Here is a 22,143-nt window from a genome sequence, read left to right as displayed (position 1 = left end):
CGGCAACTGAAAGCTGGGGAGATGACGATGTGTGTTGGAACTATGCACGTCGTCTCAGCTGTGATAGTTGGAGGACTCTGACTTACTTTACAGAATAAATATGTTTTATTAGAAAATGTATTTTTTGTTCTTGACTTAGAGAGGAACTTAATTTATGTAAAGTGTTTGATTGAACAAAAATATGCTGTACATTTTTCTTTGAATAAAGTATTGGTATAGAACTTTGTTCTACTAAGTTGGAAGATAATTTATATGTACTAAGACCGTTAGCAACTAAAGTAGTCCTACACACTGAAATGTTTGAAACTGTGATAACTCATAATAAAAGACTTAAAATTTCTCCTAAGGAAAATGCTCATCGTTGGCACCTAAGATTAAGACACATAAATCTCAATATGATTGAGAGATTGATCAATAATGGACTTCTAAGTGAGTTAGAAGAAAATTCTTTACCTGTGTGTGAGTCATGTCTTGAAGGAAAAATGACCAAAAGATCTTTTATTGGAAAATGTCACAGGGCCAAAAAAACCCTTAGAAATTGTACATTCAAACCTCTATGGTCTGATGAACGTTAAGGCAAGAGAAGAGTTTGAATATTTCATCACTTTTACTAATGATCATTCTAGGTATGGATATGTTTATTTAATGCAACATAAGACTGAAGCCCTTGAAAAGTTCAAGAAGTACAAGGTTAAAGTTGAAAACGCATTAAATAAAACTGTTAAAACATTTGATCTTATCGAGGTGAAGACTATTTGGATATAAAATTTCAAGACTATTTTATAGAACATGGAATTGTATCCCAACTCTCGGCACCTAGTACACCACAACAGAATGTTGTATTGGAAAGGAGATATCGAACCCTGTTGGACATGGTTCGGTCTGTGATGAGTTATGCTTCCTTACCGAACTCGTTTTAGGGATACGCAGTACAGACTACAGCTTACATTTTGAATCATGTTCCGTCCAAAAGTGTTACTGGAACACCTTTGGAATTATGGAATGACCGTAAAGGTAGTTTACATAATTTCGCGATATGGGGTTGCCCAACACATGTGCTTGAGAAAAATCCTAAGAAATTGGAACCTCGTTCAAAATTGTGCTTATTTGTAGGTTACCCTTAAAGAACAAGAGGTGGTTACTTCTACGATCCTAAGGATAATAAAGTGTTTGTGTTGACAAATGCTACCTTTTTAGAAGATAACCATATAAGGAAGCATAAACCCCATAGTAAGATTGTGTTGAGTGAACTTTCCAATGAAACTACTAAACCTTCAACAATAGTTGTTGAAGAACCAAATACCTCAATAAGAGTTGTTGAAGTTGGATCATCTAGTAGGTCAAATCCGCCTCAAATATTGAGGGAGCCTCGACGTAGTAGAAGGATGCAAACCCGCATGTTCATTATATGGGTTTAACAAAAACCCTAGCTTAACGTAACTTATGGAGATATTGAGGATCCATTATCTTACAAAAAAGCAATGGAGGATGTTGACAGAGATAAGTGGATCAAAGCTATGGATCTTGAAATAGAATCTATGTATTTCAATTCTGTTTGGGATCATGTAGATAAACCTGGTGGGGGTAAAACCTATAGTTTAAAAATAGATATACAAGAGAAAATGAGGTGTTGATGGGAAGATGCAAAACTTCAAAGCTAGACTTGTGGTAAAAGGTTATACCTAAGTTGAGGGAATCGATTATGAGGGACGTCCTCACCTGTTGTCATGTTAAAGTCTATCTGGATCATCCTGTCCATTGCCTCATGTTATGACTATGAGATTTGACAAATTGACATCAAGACTGTCTTTCTGAATGGCAATCTTGATGAGGCCATTCAGAAAGATTTGTAAGCTTAATCGGTCCATTTATGGATTAAAAGCAAGCTTCTCGATCTTTGAATATAAGATTTGATACTACAATCAAATCTTATGGATTTGATCATAATGTTGATGAGCCTTGTGTTTACAAGAGAATCATCATTCATCAAGAATTCAGTAGCTTTTCTAGTGTTGTAAGTAGGCGATATCTTATTCATTGGGAATGATATAGGTCTACTGACTGAATTTAAGAATTGGCTAGAGACCCAATTCCAAATGAAAGATTTGGAAGAGGTGTTGTTTGTCATAGGTATTCAGATCTTTAGAGATTGAAATAACAAAATGTTAGCCTTATCTCAGACATCGTACATTGACAATATACTTGTCAAGTTTTTTATGCAGAACTCCAAGAGAGGTTTACTCCTTTTCAGGCATAAAGTTATGTTGTTTAAGGAACAGTGTCCTAAGACACCTACAGAGGTTGAGAAAATGAGATAAATCTCCTATGCATCCGTTGTTTGTAGCCTGATGTATGCAATGTTATGTACTAGACCTGACATCTGCTATGCAGTGAGGATGATCAATAGATATCAATCTAATCCAGGATTCGATATTGGACCGCCATTAAGACTAAGATTATTTATTTAATAAAATAATGCTTACATGTAGTTGGTGGGGTTGATACCCTAAATGTCGTAGGGTTCTGTAGTTTGTAATGTATTGTACAAATATTTTTTTATTTAATAAAATATTAGATGTTTTATTTAACATTTAGTAGCATTAAACCCATAGACCAGTAAATTAACATTCAAGGTTATCTTCTGTAGCTAAACATGTATGTAGAGACATACGGGTAGATCATATTTAAGTGATAACCTAAATGGTCTGTACTAGATGGATAAGGCTAAATACCTTATCCTGGTGTACGACCCGCTTTGTAGATGTTATAATTGTTGTAAAGTGCTACAAATGATCTAATTCTGATCATTCACGTAAAGACTGTGAGCGGGGGTATTCTATACAAAAAAGCTTTTACAAGACCGGACCACGAAATGACTAATCTCATTATATAACACTGTTCATATATAGAGACTTACATTTCACAAAGATGACCATAGGTGACATAACCTAAATCTTGAGTGAGTTGTGAACCATTGCCTGTGAAGACAGTCATTTGATTTGTATGGGTGAGAGTGACCAGATCGACGACTCGACAAGCATACCATTTTGGGGATTCGTTTGATTGGAGAGTTGAGAACACAACTACACAATATGAAATTCACTCCTTCCTCGAGGTTGGGGTAAGTAGATAAATTGTTCTCTCAAGGACTGATTCTATGGCTTAAACAAAGTGGCACCACACCCTCTTTTGGCCCGAGAGGGGTCTAGTCATAATTGGATTATGATTTATTATTCATTAGAAGGATAAATGGTATTTAAGGAGTTAGATGTAACTATAGGGACAAAACGGTAATTTTGGTCCAACTGTACATATGAGCAATTTGTGAAGGGTCATCACATTGTTGACTGATTATATACAATGGATACATAAATATATCTGTAGTGTGAAGAATGCAACTGTCGATTCTTAGTTGAGTGTCTGACAGTTAATGGATGTTGAATAAATTAATTAAAGAGTTTAATTAATTATACAAATATCGTTGGAGCTCCAAGTTATAGGTCCATGAGGTCCCCTCTGTAGCTCAACGGTGATTTATAAGAAACAATTTTAGTTTAATTTGAATTGTTCAAATTAATTGAGGGAATTGATTATATGTGATATAATTAACTTAATTTATATTATAATGTATTTGATACATTATAATGTAAGGTTTATTTGAGAGGAAATAAATATTTGAATATGATTCAAATATTAATTATATGAATCAGATTTATATAATTAAATTTAATATAAATTAGATTTATATTAACTGTCATTGATGAAAGAATTAAAACTATAAGACATATTATATTTGACGCAATATAGAAACTATAGTTAGATGTAATATATAGTTATGTATATGTGTATAATAAATTTGTTATTATATATATATATTAATTTGTTAAAATTAAATTAAATTATTTTATTTGTTTAAAATTAAATTAAAGGTAAGAAAATAACTTCCCTCCCCTTAATTTTCTCCTGCTCTCAGAAAGTGGTTTTGTTTAGGATCGTGTCTGGTTCTTCTTTATACAAAAGGTTCAGTACGATTTTTTTTGTTGTTAAGAAAATCTCCCACACAAAAATTTCACCTCTCCTCTCACCTCTATTTTTTTTTCCTAGTAAAGTCTTAGGAAGTTGGGTCGTTACATAGAGCTATAGAACTTTGAAACTTGGTAATTTGTGATTTTATTTTCGGTACAAATGAGAGATTTAAACTACAAACCTCTTGGTTATCGATACATATTGATCCAATGGAGTTAAGTTTATTTTGGCCGGTAATTTGTGTTTGAATTGCAGCTTTATGACTTGAAAAGGTTGTATTATAGTTTATGCAAGTTCACCATACCCCATAAAATTAATGGTACAATATTATTATATTTGTAAGGTGAGCTTTCGAACTTCTAATATTTAAAAGAAAAATTATTTCAAATGGTAAAACTGTTGAAAATATTTACAAGATAGACACTCATAGAAGTCTATCAACATCCATCATTGATAGTTCTTAAATTTTGCTATATCTCATAAATATTTTGGTTCGTTTTTCTATATTTTAAAAGAATCATATTTAGAAAGTTATAATGAAATATTTATTTCTTTTGGGGATATCCAGTATATTGGTGGAGAGGATATCAATGATTATTTTATTTTTCCTTTGCAGATATATTTTTATAAAGATGTTGCCATGTTGGGGTATAACGCCACGTGCTATCAATATTTTCTGTCAACATATTGAATTTGTCTAACAACCCTTTCCTAAACTATTTCGTTAAAACGAGGCGGGAAATGTGACGTGATTATGCCTAGTAAAACAAGTGGTATGTGTATGTTTAACTAAAGTTGTAGGTTTCGACTATATTTTAAACTTTAGGGTAGGTTTCAATTATGATTCTATCATTTTAGCTCTAAATTAGTCTCTTCTATTTTATATGATATTGGGATCAAAATGAACATTGCTCAACTGACATCAAGTATGTACGATAAATTTGATGTCAAAACTTCGATCTCCTACCCATTTTGTCAAAAAAAGAAAAATGAAAATATGATATCATGATTAATTGAGAGAGTGAGGATTGAATTGTATGAGACAAATATTTAGTTGCAATGATGAGGGAGCTACACATTGTGCAGACGTCTTAGATTATAACTCAATTGCCAAGTATACATTAGTAAGAACGTCTTAAATTACGAAAGTCAAACCCTAAAAAATCGAAGATATAAGAATTAATAGAGAAAACTCAGTGGCCGACATAATTATAACTCAATTGCCATAAAACATGACAATGAAAAGCTTAGTAAAAAGACTATGTTTATGAGGAAAATAAACACATATCTTAACACGAAGAATATAATTGAAAATTGTTATATCTACTGCATGTTCCAAAATTTTATAAATCATGCATATAACACATCCTAATATAAATGAAAATTACAAGTTGATAGATTGATTATTTAAAAACAAATCTAATGTTTATTTTTTGGGATAAAATGGAAGTGTTGAAAAATTTGGACATAATAAAACATAGGGAGTGTTTGGGACAATGAGTTAATTATCATAGTCCTAGATTATTATAGTTGAGTTGTGATAGTTTTTGTTTGGAGTGTGAATTATTTTAGTTTGGGTTATAATAGTACATATTTGAGGTCTAAACTATTCTAGTTTGAGAAGAAAATAGTAAACACTATATCAAATAATAAAAAAATGATGAATGTAAAAAAGTAAAAACTATAGTAAATAGTAAATATTGTAGCAAATGACGGTTTTGAAATAATGTTAACTATAATTAATTGGAGGTTTTAAAATAATTTTTAATAAGAGGTGGTTATTATATTTTGATGATAATTTTTATCCCAAACGTCTCCATGGAATTAAAGAGAGTTTCGTGTAATTTAAGAAAAAAAACATGAAGAAAAGAAAACATAAACGGGAAATAAATTTCTCTGAAAAAAAATAAAACAAGAAGAAACGGCAAATAATAGTAAAAAACTTATTAAATGAATAGTGATAATAACAATAAATAATAACAAAAAGAAAAAAGACTTGTTAGAAATAAAAGGAAAAAAAAAAAAAAAACCGCGTTTGGTTTAGGAGAGGAATTCATTTCAACGATTTGTCCTCTTTTATTTCGGTTGGAGGGGGAGAGGGAAGGAAGGCGCTAGAAGAAAAGAAAGGGAGGGAAAACAACGAAAAATAATAACAACGCTATGCGATTTCGCTGGTGGTGGTGCCGGCGGCGACAGTCGGGGAGTAGAGGTACCGGTCCGGCGGCCTCAAATGCTCTGCACAAACCTTGCCTGGAAGAAGAAGGTCGTTAATGGCCTTGCAATTGCAAATGAGTTGGCAACCGAGTTTACTGAGTCAGAAGCGGCGGAACGGCCCCCCACTCGGTCTCAAAAACCTAGGCAATACCTGCTACCTCAACAGCGTTCTTCAGTGTCTCACTTACACCCCTCCCCTCGCCAATTTCTGCCTCCGCAATCAGCACTCCTCTCTTTGTAACTATTTTCCTTCCTTTTTTCTCTTCAATTTCATTCCATTTTATGCCCTAATTATTCTCTCTCTTTATGCGTTCGTTTATTTCAGGCGATTCTGTTTCCTCCGACGCCGACCGAAAGCGCGAATGTCCTTTTTGCATTCTCGAGAGGCGGATAGTGAGGTCCTTGAGCTTGGATCTCACCTTGGACTCGCCTTTCAAGATCCAAAACTGTCTCAGGATCTTCGCCGAGCATTTTCGCTTGGGCCGTCAGGAGGACGCTCACGAGTTCCTTCGTTATGTCATTGACGCTTGTCACAATACCTGCCTCCGTTTAAAGAAGCTGCGTAGAAATGGCAGCTACAACGGTGGAGCTGCCACTGGAAGCTCCACGGTCGTGAAGGAAATTTTCGGGGGTGCCTTGCAGAGCCAGGTGAAGTGTTTATCTTGTGGAAACGACTCCAATAAGGTTGACGAGATAATGGATATTAGTCTTGATGTTTTGCATAGTAGTTCTCTTAAAGAGGCATTGCAGAAGTTCTTTCAACTGGAAATTTTAGATGGCAGTAATAAGTACAAGTGTGACAAGTAAGCTTTATATATCCATCTTCTTTCTCCTCTGGTTTTGGGATCTTCTTTTGCTCGGGTCTGATTCGGTGAGATTATGTCTCTTTTGTAGTTGTAAGAAGTTGGTGATGGCTAGGAAGCAGATGTCAATACTCCAAGCACCAAATATTCTTGTCATCCAATTGAAGGTTTGCTGTCCTAACCTTTGGTTTACGGTTTATTTTCACATTTCAATTCACCGTTGTTTGTTCAAGTTCGTAGTGTTGCTGCTTTCATGTAAAGGCATTGTTCTTGGATGGGTTTGGCAGAGATTTGAAGGCATATTTGGTGGTAAAATTGACAAGGCCATTGCTTATGAGGAGAGTTTGCAGCTTTCAAATTTCATGTGCAAAGGAAGTCAGGTGCGTGTCTAACAAACAAATGATGTTGCTGAACCGCTTCTTTATTAAGATTGCTTGTATGTTCGAGTTATGAATGTAAACATGTCCATTGAACTAAATAAATGTTATGAGGTACATAAACGATGAAAACTTGGTTGGAATACAATTTCACTGTAAAATCGTGTGATACTTTCTGTCTTAATCCACTCTTAATGATGAATGATGAATGTCCGTATATTAAAGGTAAGGATTTCTCTGCAAGTTACTTCAAAGTCCCTACCCTAGACATTGGCAAAGTCGCAATGATCTTCTTTAATCTAGGAGGAACCAAATGCCAATCGTCTATCTCTATTCTTCTAATTAATTATAGGTTTCAGCCAGAGTTTTAGACTAAATATAGCTCAATGAGGTTTCAAACCATAAATCCTTCATTCCTTCTTCAATAAATATTATTATTCATGTTTGGAATTGCTCTTTCCAGAATGCCTGTAATTTTTTTTGCCGAGCACTTGTATCTGCCATTTTCTTAGCTTGCATGCTAGAATATGGTGGATTAGGAGTGCAACTAAATCAAAAGTTAATCAACACATCTTTGTTAGAATCTTAAATGGAGACTTGCTTGTTGACCTGTTCTTATATGATTGATTGAAAATTTTGTTTGTGCTAGACATAAATTTGTCTGTTTAGTTTGGATCCCCAAGCCCCAAGGCAGCTTCCTTCAAATTTTTTTCTTTTCTTCTTTGTTTGTATTCTAACTATAAATCCATTTCCGTGTCATCACAATCCTCACTTATTTCAACTATGTGACACGGTTGTTCAGAAGTATGACCACTTGAATCACTTGTCTTATAAAACTCATACCATTGCATCAAACTAACTTTTACCTCATTAGTCATTGTTCTAGCAACTTCATCCCATAAATACTTATGAAACAAAAGGACACATAATGGATCAAGCACAATAGCTAGAAATAATACATTGTTTATCTTGTTAAGAGACCCCCAATACTTATCAAATTTCATTCTCATATTGGAGGCCATAGTATATATCACACTATTTACATTTTGGCTCCAACCTATTAAACGTCGTCAAATCCCACAAAGTTCATGAAAGAATGTATTAGAAGTGACATAAGTTGAACCACTAACTTTCAATGTAAGATCATAGAACATCTTCAAGAATTACAAATGTTCTAACATGGTTCCAATCGGCTAAGGTCGGCAGCCCCTTTCTTTTCTTTCCATTCTCATCTTCAATAAAGTGATGTACAAAATCTTCATCCTCTTCTTCTTACAATTGAAAAGCCTTTTCAAATTTTAAAGCATGATTAAATATCAAATATGTTAAATTCCATCTTGTAGACACATCCAGACAAACAAGTAGAGATGTCCACGAGGCGGGACGGGGACGGGGAAGGCTTCCCCGTCCCCGCCCCCGCCCTCGCCCCCCTATTCCATTCCCCGTCCCTGCGAATTTCCCTGTGGGGAACGGGGCGATCGGGTTCCTCACGGGGAAAAATTCCCCGCCTTTATTTTTCTCTAACATATTTTTTTAAAATTTCAATTAAATATATATTTTTTACAATTCTTTAAACATTTTCAATGGAATTTTCATTTAAATGAAATATTATCAATTTTACTAATTAAAACAATAATACACATGCAATTTAAAAAATATAATTAAAATGCTAAATTCTCATAATTTGTAAAAATTAAAATTCAACATTTAGAGCATCCTATCTTAAACATTACAACATCTAAAGAATTAAAGTAATAAAAATCTTGGAACTTAAATAATTAAAACATCCATAATTATCTTAATAAAGTCTACAATATTAATATATATATTAAAAATCTATAATTTATATACAAAGTGGGGGGGGGGGGGGGGGGGGACGGGACAGGGTCGGGGTCGGCCTTGAATTGTGAACGGGAAAAAAAATTCCCCACTCCTTCCCCCATTCCATGTGTATTCGGGGATTCCCCACCCCGTTCGGAGCAGGTCCCTGCGGGGCCCTGACCTTGCGGATTTTTTGGACATCTCTACAAACAAGGACTTTAGATTCAATCTTTTCATGTCCAACACACTCTAAAATTTTTTTCAATCGCTTAGGAGAAGATCTAATATATCTTACAATATTTCTCACGGTAGCTATCAAATCATGCAATTCTTTCAGTCCATCATTGACAATCAAGTCCATAATATGAGCACAACATCTCATATGCAATAATTCACCATCTAAAATAAGAGACTTCCAAATCTTTAGTTTTTCTTTTCATGTATGAGATTGTCGAATCATTTGAAGTTGCATTATCAATAGTAATTGAAAAAACTTTATCAATATCCCAATCCAATAAACAACATTCAATTACTTTACCAATTGTCTCTCGCTTATGATTAAACACTTGACAAAATTCAATATTCTTTTATATTAATTCCATTCAAAATCAACAAAATGTGCTGTAAGAACCATGTAGTTGATGTTCTATTAGGAAGTCCAAGTATCTGTTGTAAGGCTCACTTTTTGACCACTTTTGATTAAAGTTGATTTCAACAATTTTTTTCTCATCCACACACACTTGATAAATATCCCTAACAATTGTGATTCTTGAAGACATTACAAACTTCTTTAAACCCCTTTGTCTCTATAAATCTAAATGGTAACTCATACAATACTAGTATCTTAGCACGTGCATTTCTAACTCTTTGTTGACTAAAGGCAGTAGACAAAAAATTCATATTTATAGCACCTTTAACATCAGTTTCATTCAATTGAAACTTTAGTATTGTTTTCCCTTTAGGTTACTCTATTTATGGATAATTTTTGCATTGTTTTCTCAAATGCTTCCATAAGGTACTAGTTCCACATGAAGAAGTATCACAAGCATAATCTTTATCACAGTAATTACATTTGCATCTTATACCTACATTGTCAGACTTTTCCATCTTTGTAAAGTGATCCCACACTGAAGACGATGGCGTAGTTGGTTTTCTCTTGCCAATGACTATCATTATTGATGGTTTAGAACATGCATCTGGAATATTTATAGGTGGCGATTCATTATTGATCAACTTACTGCATTCCATCTTTAAATTATAATATTAACAAATAAAGAAAAACCAAAAAAAGTTTTGTGAGCATGGGTGAACTGTGAACCAATGACAAATAAATATATAAAGAAAATAAAAAGAAGAAAACAGGAGTTGGGTCATGGGTGGCTAACTAGTGATGGCGTGAAGCAATGACGTAACGTGAAGAAACGGAGAAGAAGAAGACGCTAGATGATGGTGAAGAAACGACAAAGGCAGAGATTCGGAACGGAGAGTCGAAGATTCGGAACATGCTGGCAGACGGAGATGAAGATTAGAGATTCCGAAGAAACAAGATGAGATTGAGGATGAAGATGAACCCTAAAGGCAGACGCCAGACGAAGACGTGAGACGAAAGAGGAGGTAGATGGAGATTGAAGTGAGATGGAAGTTTTGAAAAAATCCCTTGCACGAATCCCTAAAGGCCACGTGTCGAGTTTCTGTGCAATGATGGTGAAGAAACCCTAAAGCAATTTAAATGGGCTGCGGGTTGCGACTGCTGGGCTATGTAATTGGGTCGATTTGGTTCAAATCGATTTTTTACCCTTTGAACCCTTTGAACCGAACCAGCTTGCTCGGGTTCATTACAATAAACCCTAAACCGAACCCTTTTTTTAGAACCAACCCAAACCAGGTGGTTGGGTTGGGTTGCTTGGTTTTTTTGAACACCCCTACAAGCTACCAAGGACAAAGCCAGTGCACATCCCAAAGTCACGTGCTCTACGCAACCTGACCAACAAGCCTCCTCTCCTACTTGCCTCTAACCTACTGTCGTCCTCTCCCAACCCGATCCCCCACCAATGGTCAAAAAGCCCTATCCCATACTAACCCAATAGACCTTCCCGATTCTTTAAACCCCAATCCCCAACCCATACCGACCCAAATCCCTTGCCCAACCCTATTGCCGATACCAACTCTTTACTTGACTCAACCATTAGGCTTTCACTTACCGGCCCACCCACTCTATCACCCACCCCTTCTTTTGATGCCTTTCTTAAGTCAGGCCCAAACTCTGGACCTATTCCTACTGGCCCACTCACCCACTCCCCATTGTAGCCCACCCCAAATCCTTCAAATCCGCCACATTTTTAACCAATTAACCGAGCCACTATCACCACTCAAATTACCCCATCCCTAATCATCTTTTGCTCTTTCCCTTGGATTATCAAAAATCAACTCCACCTCCATCATTCCCGATCCTACTAGCTCAAATCAGCCCACCCCATTGCCATCTGCCTAACACTGAGGCGGTTGTTATCAAGGGCAAGCAGACCTACCTTCTTACGGGCACTCGACATTCAACTGGGAAAAGGATTGACCTATAATCCGATTATGAAGAGCAGTTTTCTAGTCCCTATACCAAATTGGTTTCAACAAAGCAAGACCCTCGATCACCTTTATCAACCTTCTTGCTTGATATCTATGAAGACGCCCTGGATTATCAAGCTGCCCAAGATTATGAGTTTATGATGTCTACCAATGACGAAGATGCTAGTGAAGACCTCCTTTTGAACAGAAAAGGTGTCAAGGGAGAATATAGCTCTCTGCTCCACTCGGGTATTTGCACGCTAGCACCTTGGCTTATGAAACATGGTCTCTGTATTATGGCTATCCCGAGCAAAACTAAAGAAGGTGGAAAGTCAAATTCGAAAGCTGCTAGACTTAAAAAGGGAACTAAAAAACCTTGCATCCTCCATTAATTATGACAGGGAACAATTGCATCCTGTTTTAGAAGGGTCACCCGCCCCTGAATGATTATCCTTTCATGGAATGTCCATGGCCTCTGCTCGTGGAAGAAAAGAGCATCGGTTAAAGACCTTCCCAACAAAACCAATGCCACTTTTGTTATCTTACAGGAGACAAAGAGAGCTAATATTGATTGGAAATTTATCAAAGCTATTTGGAGCTCTTGACATATTGCTTGGGCCTCATTGGATGTGATCAATATGGCTGGTGGTATCTTTATAATGTGGAATGATCCATCTACCAATGTTGACGAAGTCATTAAAGGTAACCACTCTCTTTCCTTACGTCTTTCTCTCATGGATGGTTGCACATTTTGGTTGATAGGAGTATATGGACTGTCTAAGGCAAAAGATAGGGATTATTTATGGGAAGAGCTATATGACCTTGCTCATCTTTTCAATGTTCATTGGGTTATTGGAGGAGATTTCAATGTAACAAGATCGTCATTTGAAAAATCTAATGGCAAGTCGAGAATTGCTAGTATGGACCACTTCCACAAGTTCATTGATGATTACTCTCTCATTCGTCCTCCCCTATCAGATAACAAGTATACATGGTCCAATTTTAGATTGCCACCAATGATGATGTTAATTGATCGGTTTCTCATTTCGGGCTCGTGCATTGATAAGTTCACTAGTGGCATTATCAAATGTCTTCCTCGCCCGACATCTGACCACCATCCGATCCACTTGACTCTTGGCTTACAGAGATGGGGTCCTGGTTACTTCAAATTTGAAAATATGTGGATGGAACATCATTCCTTTACCAATCTGCTCTCTAGTTGGTGGCAAAGTAACGGAATAAACGGTTGGGCTGGCCATGGCTTTATTCAAAAACTAAAAAATCTCAAGCAAACGCTGAAAGTATGGAACAGAGACACATTTGGTTGCTCACAAACAAAAAGGACAGAATTGATGACCGAATTAAGTAGGCTGGATGATTATGAAAAGGCATACCGTCTCGACCAAGCTGCTCATCTCCGAAGGACTTCTATTAAAGCCAAACTCATTGATCTATCTTTCTCATAGGAAATTAGTTGGAGGCAAAAATGTGAGATCAAATGAAAGGAGGGGGACGATAATATTAGACTTTTTCATAGATTTATGTCCTACAAGAACAGAAAGAACACAATTGTTAAGATTCTTTCTAAACAGGGGCAAAGCTTGCTCGATGACAACGAGACTGAGGCCGAGTTTCTTGAATTCTACCAGGATCTTTACACAAAAGAGATTGGCAATAGAGATTTTCCTCCCATTGACAATTGGGACCTTATCTCATCAGAGCAATCATATGCCTTGGAAGCCCCATTCATAGAAAATGAGATTTGGCTTGCTGTTTCTAATTTGGGGACTCATCCGGCCTCAACGTTTATACTTCAGAATTCTTCATCAGAGCAATCATATGCCTTGGAAACCCCATTCATAAAAAATGAGATTTGGCTTGCTGTTTCTGATTTGGGGACTTACCCGGCCCCAATGTTTATACTTCAGAATTCTTCAAAAAGTATTGGAACATCCTTAAGGATGATATCAAAAGAGTGTTCCAGGACTTTTTTGAGAAAGCTATTATCAATGCCAATCTTATGCTTGATTCCTAAGAAAGTTGATGCCAAAAGGGTTGGGGACTATAGACCGACCAGTCTTACCACGTGCCTTTACAAAATTATTGCGAGGGTCTTATTTGAAAGATTAAAGAAAGTCTTACCTACCACCATCATCAAAAATCAATTTGCCTTTGTGGTTGATCGATAGATTATTGATGCCTCCTTGATTGCAAATGAATTGATTGATCACCACATCAGAAACAAAATTGGTGATAAAGTTGGATGTTGAGAAAGCCTTTGACATGGTTAATTGGGAGTTCCTTGACAAATTCTTGGTTGCAAAAGGCTTCGGTAATACCTGGAGAAGGTGGATTAGGGGCTGTATTTCTTCCACAAACTTCTCCATTATTATCAATGGTAGGCCTAAAGGTAAAATCAAATCATCTTGTGGCCTCTGTCAGGGAGACCCCCTCTCCGCATTCCTGTTCTCCTTGGTGGTTGATTGTTTCAGTAGAATGCTCACCAATGGGATGATTGATGGCCACATCGAGGGATTTACGGTTAGAAATTCTGGGTTCAACATCAACCGTTTGCAATTTTCCGATGATACCATTCTCTTTTCATCTTACAATGATGAAAAATTGGCAAATTTATTTAAGATTATTGGTTCTTTTGAGGAAGCCTCCGGTCTTTGCATCAACCATGCCAAATTTGAGATTTTAGACATTCGCTTAGATAATGCCTCGGATAATATAGTGGCTGCTTCATATGGATGCAAGGTTGGCACTTGGCCATCTACATACCTTGGATTACCCTTGAACGAGAAACCATCATCTATTACTTTTTGGGGGCCTATCATTGAAAAGGTGGAAAGACGTCTTAATAGTTGGGCACTCATGTCTCCAAAAGGAGGCCGACTTACTTTGATACACGCCACTCTTAGCAATCTCTCTCCATATTACTTGTCTATCTTCAAGATTTCTTCCAAGGCTATTGATCGAATTGAGAAACTTCACAGGAAATTTATGTGGAATGGGCAAAAAGAGGATAGAGTTATCCATTCAATTAGATGGGAAATTGTTCAACTTCCCACTAAAGATTGGGGCCTTGACTTGATTGATTTGAAGAAATGAAATAATGGCCTCTTAGCAAATATGGATTTGGAGATACCAAACCGAGGAAAACACCCTTGGAGACTCATTATTGACCCAAAGTATGGGCTCACCATTACAACCACAAAATAGGCTCCCTAAAAGATTCGAAGGACCTTGGGTTCACATAGCTAAGATGAGTGACCTTATCCTTGATAATATTGTTCATGTGATTGGCTATGGTCATAATACTTTATTATGAAAAGACGTTGGGTGGGAACCACGCCCCTTAAAGATGCTTTCCTGAGGCTTTTTGCTCTATCCGACCACAAAGAGGCCTCAATTGCTCAATGTTGGAACCATGACCATCGAGCATGGGACCTTGGAATGAGACGTAACCGTACTGAAACTAAGATTGTGGTAGTTAGACTACCATGTCCTCTTTGCTCTTGCCCCCAATGAACCCTACTGCGAATGATACTTGGAGATAGATTCTTGATAAATCCAGTCGTTTTTCATCAAGTCAATCACTCTGCATATGGCCTCTAGAGGACAAAATCAAAATGCTTCTCCCTACAAGAATATTTGGAATGGTCCTATCCCAAAAAAGGTCCGATTCTTCCTTTGGGAAGTTAGTCATGGTAGCATAAGATTTCATCGGCTCCTTGGTGTGTTCTTTGCCATCCAAATAGTGAATCCATTATGCATCTATTGATCTTTTGTGAATTTGCTCAATCTTTTTGAGAGAGAATCCTGCAAAACTTCAACTACCATATGGTGTTCTCAAATGACTCTCTCACTTTATTGAATGTGCTTCTGATTGGCCACCCATTCAAAGCTAAGAGGAAAATTACTTACGGCTCATTTGGAATGAACGAAACAATCAGGTCTTTGAAGATAAAGAGACGAATTTCACTTGCTTTTTTGATAATCTTTTGTATACAGCTCACTTGGTGTAAACTCACCCCATCTTTTTGTGATTACAGTCTTACATCTCTTACTACACAGTGGAATAATACTATGTAATCTCATGATATCAGTGAAATTTCTCTGACTGTTTCTCATCCCCCCCCCCAAAAAAAAAAAAAAAAAAAAATGGCATGTTTACCATAAGCATCTTTGTTCAACCTTCTTCTATAGTGATGTCCTTAATTTTTGTTCTATTGCTCTTTTGAATGATTCATTATGCTACAGACTTTTCCTTTTGGTCCTTTTTGGGCTGACTTTTGTTAATTCATTTTGTTATATTTTGTTGTAATCGATTTCTTAAATCTTGTTGCAGGATTCACGGCCAGAGTACAAGCTCTTTGGTACCATAGTGCATTCAGGCTTCTCTGCAGAGTCTGGACATTATTATGCATATATCAAGGTAATTGTGGGTCATATCCATATAAATTTATATGATAATTTCAGATCCTGACAAGGTTTTCTGTATTTCCTTAGCAGGATGCATCGGGTAGGTGGTATTGCTGCAACGACTCATTTGTTACAGTTTCAAATCTGCAGGAGGTTTTGTCAGAAAAGGTTTATATTCTCTTTTTCTCTCGTACGAACCAAAGGCCAGTAACTGCTAGCACAGCTCTTGCTTCCAATGGTGTAAAATCTCATGAATGCAATAGCAGTGATGGATCCAAAATCTCAAAACCTTCTGTTGCAACTAAAACAGCACAAACCAGATCCCATGTTGAGCAATCTTCTCGGAAGGAACTTTCAAGTTTATCTAAGGTAGATAAACCAACTTTCAGTCCGCGGGGAAAGTCTAATGTGAATGGACATTCTAATATGAATGGACATTCTAATTCCATACGAGCTCCTTCCACCATTAACGGAAAGATTGTTCTTGAGAAGGATCAGTCCATCAAGGAGAATGAGAAAGAGAATGTAAACTCGTTGCCTCTGGAAAATGGTGCAAGACATAAATCTTCTTTTGGGAACGGAAATAGCAGGAAAAATTTTGAAGTTGATCATGATGTCACTGAGAGGGAACATAAATCTGTGTTAATGAACAGTAATGGTAATGGTGGGAGTATGGGAATGAAAGCAGATAAACATAACCTATGTGATAGTAATCCTATGAATAACAAGTTCACTGCAGGAAGAGGGTCTGATCATGATGAAGTGGATAATGCAGTCAACTGCCCCTCTGAGGTCAAAATGGCCAAAAGAAAGTCGGACTTCTGTATCTTGTTTCAACAGGATGCTCAATCTCGGGAAAGAGTTGAAGACCTGAAACAAGAGTATGTTAATTTCCTAAAAAATATTTCTCCATCGAATTCAATGAAGTCTAGTTCTTTGATTTTATGATCTTTGGTAGATTAAGATGAATGGGAATTTTCTTGTCCTGACTAGATTTGTCTTTTTGTTGACGTAATACACAATATGGTCGCCAAAGTGTTTGTTCTCTCTTAAATCTAGAGTTGTTTGTTGATAAATAAAAATTATTTTTGAAATAGCCAAATTGGTTTATATTCATTTTAAAGAATCACTTAAAAGTTGACTATCCAAAAGGTGATTGAGCGAGAATCACTTTAGAATCGTTTTATGGTTAGAACTTTTGTAACCAAGCAACTTGTGATTAAAATTACTTTTGAAAAAATTTTCCCAAGCATGCATTTTAATTAAAACCAATTTTATAAAACACGTTTTAAGATTTTTTCTTGAGAAGTTCTAAAATTAGGTGTGCCAGACTCACGTTTACTACAAAGCTTCTGATGTACCTCTGTAGTTTATTTCTTTTATGCTTTACTTTTATCAAGTTTTTTGTGGACTCTGAAAACTTTTTTGTATCTATATTTAGTCTCAAGAAAGAAGCTTTATCAGTTTTAAGATCATGCGGTTGGTTAGAGGAGGTCTGCAGTTGCATGCGTTCAAGGAAAAGATTATGTTTACGGGAAATGGACAGCACTCCAAGTAGTAATGACTTAAAGTACGTATTACTTTTTACATGTTCATACAACTTATTCTAGTCATTATTATTTGAAATGAACATTCATTTTCTGAAGAAAGCTCTTAATGGGCCGTTTGGCTCGAGGAAATAGAGGGTGGGAATGGGCATGGATATATAAAATCCTTGTTTGGTTGGAGAATTTGAGGTATTATCTGGAATTTTTTTTTCTAGGTATCAAGAATGCTTCTCTTTGCATGTCTTTTATTCCCACCGTAATTGGTGGGTTTTTAATAAATCTCCACTTTTGCTTCTTCTTTTTTCCCTCCATATTTTATTCCTTTTTCCATTTGTCTTTTTTCTCTTTTCTTATTCATTATTTTTCTTTTCTTTTTATATTTATTATTCAACTTTTTAAATACTTTTTCTGCTTTTATGTAATATTGTTACATGTTTTTCTTTTCTATTTTTTCTTTAATATATTTATTTGATTTATTTTTCCCTTCTTCATTCTATTTATTATTCATCTTTTTCTATTTTTATTTTATTTTTCTTTTATTACGTTATTTCCTTTCATTCTTATCATTTTATTCTCATGCTTTTCTGTATTATGAATGAAGATTGAATTAATTTATTTTGTTTAAAATTATTATGGTGTAAATTAATTATTGAAAGGTAAATTTGGTTTAGTTTAATACTTTATAATTGCTCATATTTCTAGTAGCTTTAGTTATAAATTATTCATTTTACAAATACTTGTAATTAATAATTTAATTATTGTTATTATTTGATTGTTAAATAATTATTTTTCTCAAAATTTTGAATTGAATTTATTGTTTATCAATTAATCTATAAAATTTTATAGAGTTGTCACAATTAATTTTATAAATTAAATACAAAGATAATTTGTTCCTATAAAATTTAGATAACATTTCCATGCACAACCAAACAAAGTTATCATTGATTCCCAACAATCTTATTCCCGGGTTTATAATTTCCAGTCATCCTTAATTCCTAGGCATCAAGAAAATCTTAAACCAAACGATCCTCAAGTGTTTTTGGTTTCCCATTCTGTTGGAATTCCTCAAACCTGGATTGTGAAATCCCTCTTGATTAGCTGTGACAGTGTTCGTATATATAGAAAGGGAAGTATTTCTCTTTCTAATGGTATTTAAATTGGCATGAAGAACTGTACCAGTATATGTAAACCATGAAGCCATGGACATTTAAATTTGGGGAACTTGTCCAACACTTGTCATACGCATGTTGGACACTTGTTAGGCATAATAGGGATTTGTTATAGACACTGGTTAGACAAATTGAATTGGGCATGCGTTGAATATTTGTTAAGCACAATATACGTGAACAATTTGGGGGTGAACTGTGAAGTACATATAAATGCTCAGTGCATAAGCATTATTGATTTTGAATTGTCTTTTCAATAAGATGTTAAATCATTTAGAAAAAATTTAGTTGGTTGGATCTATCTGGGAATATTTTAATAGAGAACAGCTTGTCACAAATGCATAAGCATGGTAAATGAAAACATTTTTTTAATTATGAAAATTATTGGAAATATTAAAATAAAATTTATTTAAAAAATATATACTGTGTCCTATACGTTTAATTTAACATGGCACTGTCAAAAGAAAAAAAAAAGGTCGCCTATTTATGTGCTTTGGAGATTGCAATAATGTTTTACATTTGTAACTGATGGTAGCTCTTCAGTTATGCTGTTGGTCTTTTCTCTGTTCATAGCTCTTGTCCATTGTATGTGGGTCAAACTCATTTGTTTTGTCATTGATGCGTTGCTTATACTCAAATGCCAGTTAATGAATATGAGTTTCATTGCTTGGGTTCTGCTTTTATTTTATTGACTATCCTGTTTTATACACGTGATATGCTAAGGAATTGCTTTCATAATTTAACTGCAATTTGATCTAGTCTTTATCTGGGAATATATTTTGTTCCAAATTTTTAATTCACAATTTTGTTTACTTTAAAAACTCGGTGTGCTATACTGTTAACTGCCTTTTTCTGTCATTGAGCTTGATATTTAATGGATTGCAGTCGTATAGGAAATAGTCTATAAATGTATGTCAATTTTTTTATTGTCTCAAAGGAGAATTATGTATGTCAATTTTTACTTATTTAACTGTGCGTTTCAAGTGCATGTTGATAAGCCATTCTTGTTTCAAGTGCATGTGTGTCCTGCTCTTCATACTGATGCTAAGGTTCTGTGTATCTGGACTTTCATTTGGTGGATTTCCTTTTTCCGTGATCTTTTCTAATTGAGAGTTGTGACCCTTTTATGTTTTTTTCTTAATTTTTTTTTCTGGGGATAAGAGACCAATTTTTATTGAGAGAAAACGAAAGAATGGAGAGTTATGACTTTGTAGTGGGGATATCTGCTGCTGATTGACCTGGGCTTTATTTTTCCCTTCTTTTGAAGTCTTTTAATAACATTCACCAGTTGGAAGAGCTCCTTTTGATCGCTTTTATTAATTGATCTAGGGTCTGGTTGGGTATAGGATCTTAGAAACTTAGAATAGTTGACTTAAATCCTTGGTTTGCATAAATTATCTAGGATAAATAATGGCCGTCATGGCTTGATTTAGGGCATAATTTTCTGGCTCTGCCCTCCTCTCCTTAACTGACTTGCTATTTGGGGTATAATACAATAGTTGGAATTCCAGCACAATCTTCTTGGTTTTATTCTTTTCACGTTTACTCCAATCATATGCATGCAGTTCATTTCTCTCGGAGCTTTCCTGTCTTAATATATTGTAATTTACACGTGGATTTACACAATGCAGGAAAGTGCTGATTGCAGATGCCAAACCAAAGTTTATTTCACGGATACCAGAACCTCTAAAAGAGGACCTTATTAAAAAACTTCAATTATTTAGCCAAGAAAAGTAACCTTGGTGGGTCTCCTCTTTTAATCCGGTGGTAGCTGTGCTGAGAAAAACCCTTATCTTGGTTCTTGATGTGCATCCATATAATGCTAAGACTTCACAATCTATATAACAAAATTCATTCTGTTGTAATTGTTCCTTCTGATGGGAATGGAATGCCCCGTTGGTGATATATGAAGAATATGCCCTATACTCTGTTCAAGCAAGCATTTGCATCATTGGGAATTTGTCCTTTACCTTGTTCAAACCGCTGCAGTGGATTTACCATTAATCTTGTGAGAAGTTGGGATCACTGATGCGCACGATTGAAATTTCTTTATACCTCAAACCTGCACAACTGGTGGCAGAGAAGAAAGTTCAGGAATTCTATTTGATTTTGTATAATATCCTTTTTGGTAGGATTTTTGGCTTACAGTCATTATGTTGTGGATGCATTACCAATTTTTCTTTAAAGAAGAAATATAGGGAAACTGCGGGAGAGAAACATATCTATGCTTTCATTGAGTTAGCATTTTTATCATGCAAGTCTTTGCTTTTGAGCAACCTATTACATCGTACATTTGATCTTGTACCTGACTCGGTGCGATAAAATGACACAGTAGGCTGTTTGCAGCACCCTAGAGTTGGAAACATTTCAGGCAACACTGCTTCCAAAGGTTTTGATTGTATTTCATCTAGTTGTCAGTCATATTGTCATGTATCTCTTTTGGCTTTAATGCTGCTCAGTTCTACTTCTTACTTTGAATTGTACAAGAATTGTACATAACCATAGTGGAGATTACTATTGGTTTGTGTCAAGCAGTTAGAACTAACGTTCAGTTTATCCTCTCTTTTTTTTTTGGTAGTATTTGAAAGTTCTGGATGGAGCCGTTCTGTTTTTAAAGGATGTTTCTTTCATTAAACTTGTTTGAAACATTATAACAATCTGAAAACTAGAAAATTGGATTCTCTTTAGAGAGTGGGACTAAATTTGGAGAACTTTTTTATGATTGTTTTAGGAAATTAGAAGCCAAACAGCTGAGACTCAGTTGATGATGTGCGTTAAAGACATTATGTTGTCTAAAACGTTCTTGACTTCTTGGCTCTTTTCTAATTGAAGATGAGTTAGATCTCTTTGCTCTATCAACAAATTGATCATGGCTCAAGTTTACATTAAAACTTATCTTTATGGATGGTAGGATTGAGTATTCTCGTTCGTAGTGATTTTGTTTGTTGTGTTGTGTTATTTCATTTTATGCACCATATCTATATTTCTATATTTGTGGGTATCACACTTTATAGGAGTCTCACCTAAACCAGCCACCCAGAAGTGCAAGGGTTGCCAGCTTCTGCCTGCCTATTCTCCAAACTCAAATGAGGTACTTTCTTCAATAATGGAACAATAGGTTTTTTTTATTCTCTCTTTGGATGTAAATCATCTGGTTTCCCTTGGTTCTTTGTAGTTTTTCTTGTTTTAATTCTCTTTCCTG

The 22,143-nt window shown here is 35.4% G+C and overlaps 1 protein-coding gene across 2 annotated transcripts; it reads left to right on the top strand.

Annotated features, from left to right (window-relative positions):
• Positions 1 to 5,998: 5,998 nt before the first annotated feature.
• On the top strand, positions 5,999 to 21,497 carry UBP25 (ubiquitin-specific protease 25). 2 transcript variants are annotated; one of them, XM_039038542.2, is made up of 8 exons: positions 5,999 to 6,477; positions 6,566 to 7,043; positions 7,135 to 7,210; positions 7,331 to 7,423; positions 16,155 to 16,241; positions 16,319 to 17,109; positions 17,670 to 17,798; positions 20,573 to 21,497. In XM_039038542.2, the coding sequence occupies exons 1-8, from the start codon at positions 6,297 to 6,299 to the stop codon at positions 20,676 to 20,678; spliced, it is 1,941 nt and encodes a 646-aa protein (XP_038894470.1). In that variant the 5' UTR covers positions 5,999 to 6,296; the 3' UTR covers positions 20,679 to 21,497. The 2 variants fall into 2 exon arrangements, with proteins under 2 accessions (XP_038894470.1, XP_038894460.1); XM_039038532.2 differs by having other exon boundaries at positions 6,058 to 6,477; positions 16,316 to 17,109.
• The last annotated feature ends 646 nt before the right edge of the window (positions 21,498 to 22,143 follow it).

This window comes from Benincasa hispida, chromosome 1, assembly GCF_027475165.1.
Source record: "Benincasa hispida cultivar pf3 chromosome 1, pf3_genome.v1.1, whole genome shotgun sequence".
NCBI lineage: Eukaryota > Viridiplantae > Streptophyta > Magnoliopsida > Cucurbitales > Cucurbitaceae > Benincasa > Benincasa hispida.
Note: the sequence above shows the minus strand (reverse complement) of the source record. Positions and strands in the feature narration are given on the sequence as shown.